Source organism: Emiliania huxleyi (genome assembly GCF_000372725.1).
Source record: "Emiliania huxleyi CCMP1516 unplaced genomic scaffold EMIHUscaffold_971, whole genome shotgun sequence".
NCBI classification, from domain to species: Eukaryota; Haptophyta; order Isochrysidales; family Noelaerhabdaceae; genus Emiliania; species Emiliania huxleyi.
In genome coordinates, this window is record NW_005194806.1 from 11,255 (window position 1) to 13,283 (window position 2,029).

Sequence of the window (2,029 nt, forward strand, 5' to 3'; positions counted from 1 at the left end):
ACCGATTAAAGCGCGACCAGATAATATGGGGTGGTTCATATTGGTCTCACCAGCCAGCCGGCCGCTATATACGGTGGCGCTGCACAGCTCCCTCCAGCGATACTTATCGCCCCATGCGATCTATAGTCCAATCGTCCTCTCTTAAGGTGGGGGGGGGGGGCACCCGAAGTGCTCAGGAGTTGAACGGGTTATAGTGCGTCGCAATCGAGCTGGCAGACGGCGACGGCGACGATGAGGGCGATGGGCTTGGGCCAGGGCCGGGGCCAGGGCCGGGAACGAGCGGCGGCGACGGCGACGGCGGCAGGGACGGCGGCGACGACGGCAGGGACGGCGGCGACGGCGGCAGGGGCGGCGGCGACGGCGGCAGGGACGGCGGCGACGGCGGCAGGGACGGCGGCTGCGCAGCCCAGCACACCTGGAATAAGGGGAGGGGGGGGGGGGACCGGGGCTGGGTGAGCGCGAGAGCTCAGGAGGGCAGTGTGCAGGGAGCCACAGATGCAGAGAAAGGAGCGCACGCCTTCCAGCCTGACACGGTGACTCCATCGTCAGAGACCCACGTCATGGTCCCGTCCGAAGGCACGACCCCGGCCGGGCCCGAGGTGCCGCAGTACTTGACGCCGTTGACGGTGAGGTGGTCGTAGGGGCAGTCATTTGTGGGGTCGCCGTCGCCGTCGGAGTCGTAGGAGGGGGCCTCGTCACCCTCCACGTCAAAGGCGATCACGTCCAGCCCGCGACCGGCGGCAGGCTGTAGATGGTGCAGCCCTCGTCGACCGGGTAGTCGTTCGGGAAGTCGGGCGAGGTGGCGCACGAGCCGCCGTCGGTGATCAAGCACGGGCCGGTGGTGCGCTCTAGGAGGGGGGGCGGCGGCAGGGAGGGCATGCCGGCAGGGAGGGCGGCGGCAGGGACGGCGACGGCGGCAGGGACGGCGGCAGCAGCGGCGGCGGCGGCGACGGCGGCAGGGACGGCGGCTGCGCAGCCCAGCACACCTGGAATAAGGGGAGGGGGGGGGCACCGGGCCGCCAGGAGCACCAAGAGGACTCCTCATGGCTGCACTCCAGTGGGCTTCGACCGGCCTCGGCTGGGGGGCGGGTTGTCCCGGTTGCGGACGCGTTGCAGCCCCCTGGGCGTGGGTCAGCACCCCAAAACTGCCCCTCGGCGGCATACAGCACTGCCAGCCAGCCTCTTCCTCCTCCTCAAGGGCTGTACTATGGCCATATTGCGCCGCCTCCTACTGGCAGCCGGGCGGGCGCGCGCCGCGGGCGCCTCGGCGCGCGCACGGCTCGCAAAGTTCGAACGAGTACTGCCGCCCGGCCGCCTCAAGGCTGCCGGGCGGCAGTACTCGCCTCGCAAGGCGCGCACCGGCTGCTCTGGCTGCTGCGCCGGCGGCCGCTGCGCTGGCCGCTGCTGCGCTGGCTGGCGAGCGGTACGGCCGCCGGCGGCCGCTGCACCCGCGCTTCCCTCGCGGGCGCCGTCGCGCCGCGCGCGCCCAACTCTGCTGGCACACGGCACGCGTCGTCACTCAGCCGCGGAGAACAGGCGGTGCTGTGCGCGAAGCGCGCGCGATCTCGTACTTTTAAGGCTGGATCCGGCCATTCCAAGGGTATACCTTTGAGAATCCCCAGCGTCCCTCCCTCCTAGTCACACTCTCAATATCTCGACTATCCAACATGAAGTGCTGCGATCGGGAGTGCCCCATTTCTTTTTTCCTTTCTTTTTTTGGGTCCTGTGGGCACCCTACCATCCTGACCGTGGAACCCCAACTTCAACCGGTCATATCTCGGGCGGACTGGCACCTCAGGAGCTCATCCTGGGCGGTTTGGGGAAGTCTTGGGGGTGTACTTGAAGGTGGGAAAAAGAGTTTTGCACGAGATCTTAACCGGGGGGCAGTCTGAGCACCGTGAAAACAGCGGCCCACAGCTTATTTGTCAATGCCTGACGGCAAGAAGCGTGAGAAGCGCAAGGCCAAGCGGGCGGCCAAGCGGAGGCTCAAAGAGGTGGCTGTTCCCGAGCCGGCAGAGCCGGCAGAGCT

General features: G+C 68.2%; 1 protein-coding gene across 1 annotated transcript in view; it reads right to left on the reverse strand.

Annotated features, from left to right (window-relative positions):
- Positions 1 to 1,045, reverse strand: part of EMIHUDRAFT_250722 (hypothetical protein) — a gene marked incomplete at both ends in the record, with an annotated part of 1,943 nt that extends 898 nt beyond the window's left edge. Inside the window, 4 exons of the mRNA XM_005756386.1 lie at positions 51 to 120; positions 494 to 700; positions 736 to 846; positions 1,013 to 1,045. Coding sequence (XP_005756443.1) covers positions 51 to 120; positions 494 to 700; positions 736 to 846; positions 1,013 to 1,045 — 421 coding nt within the window. The remainder of the gene's footprint in view (positions 1 to 50; positions 121 to 493; positions 701 to 735; positions 847 to 1,012) is intronic.
- Positions 1,046 to 2,029: the final 984 nt, after the last annotated feature.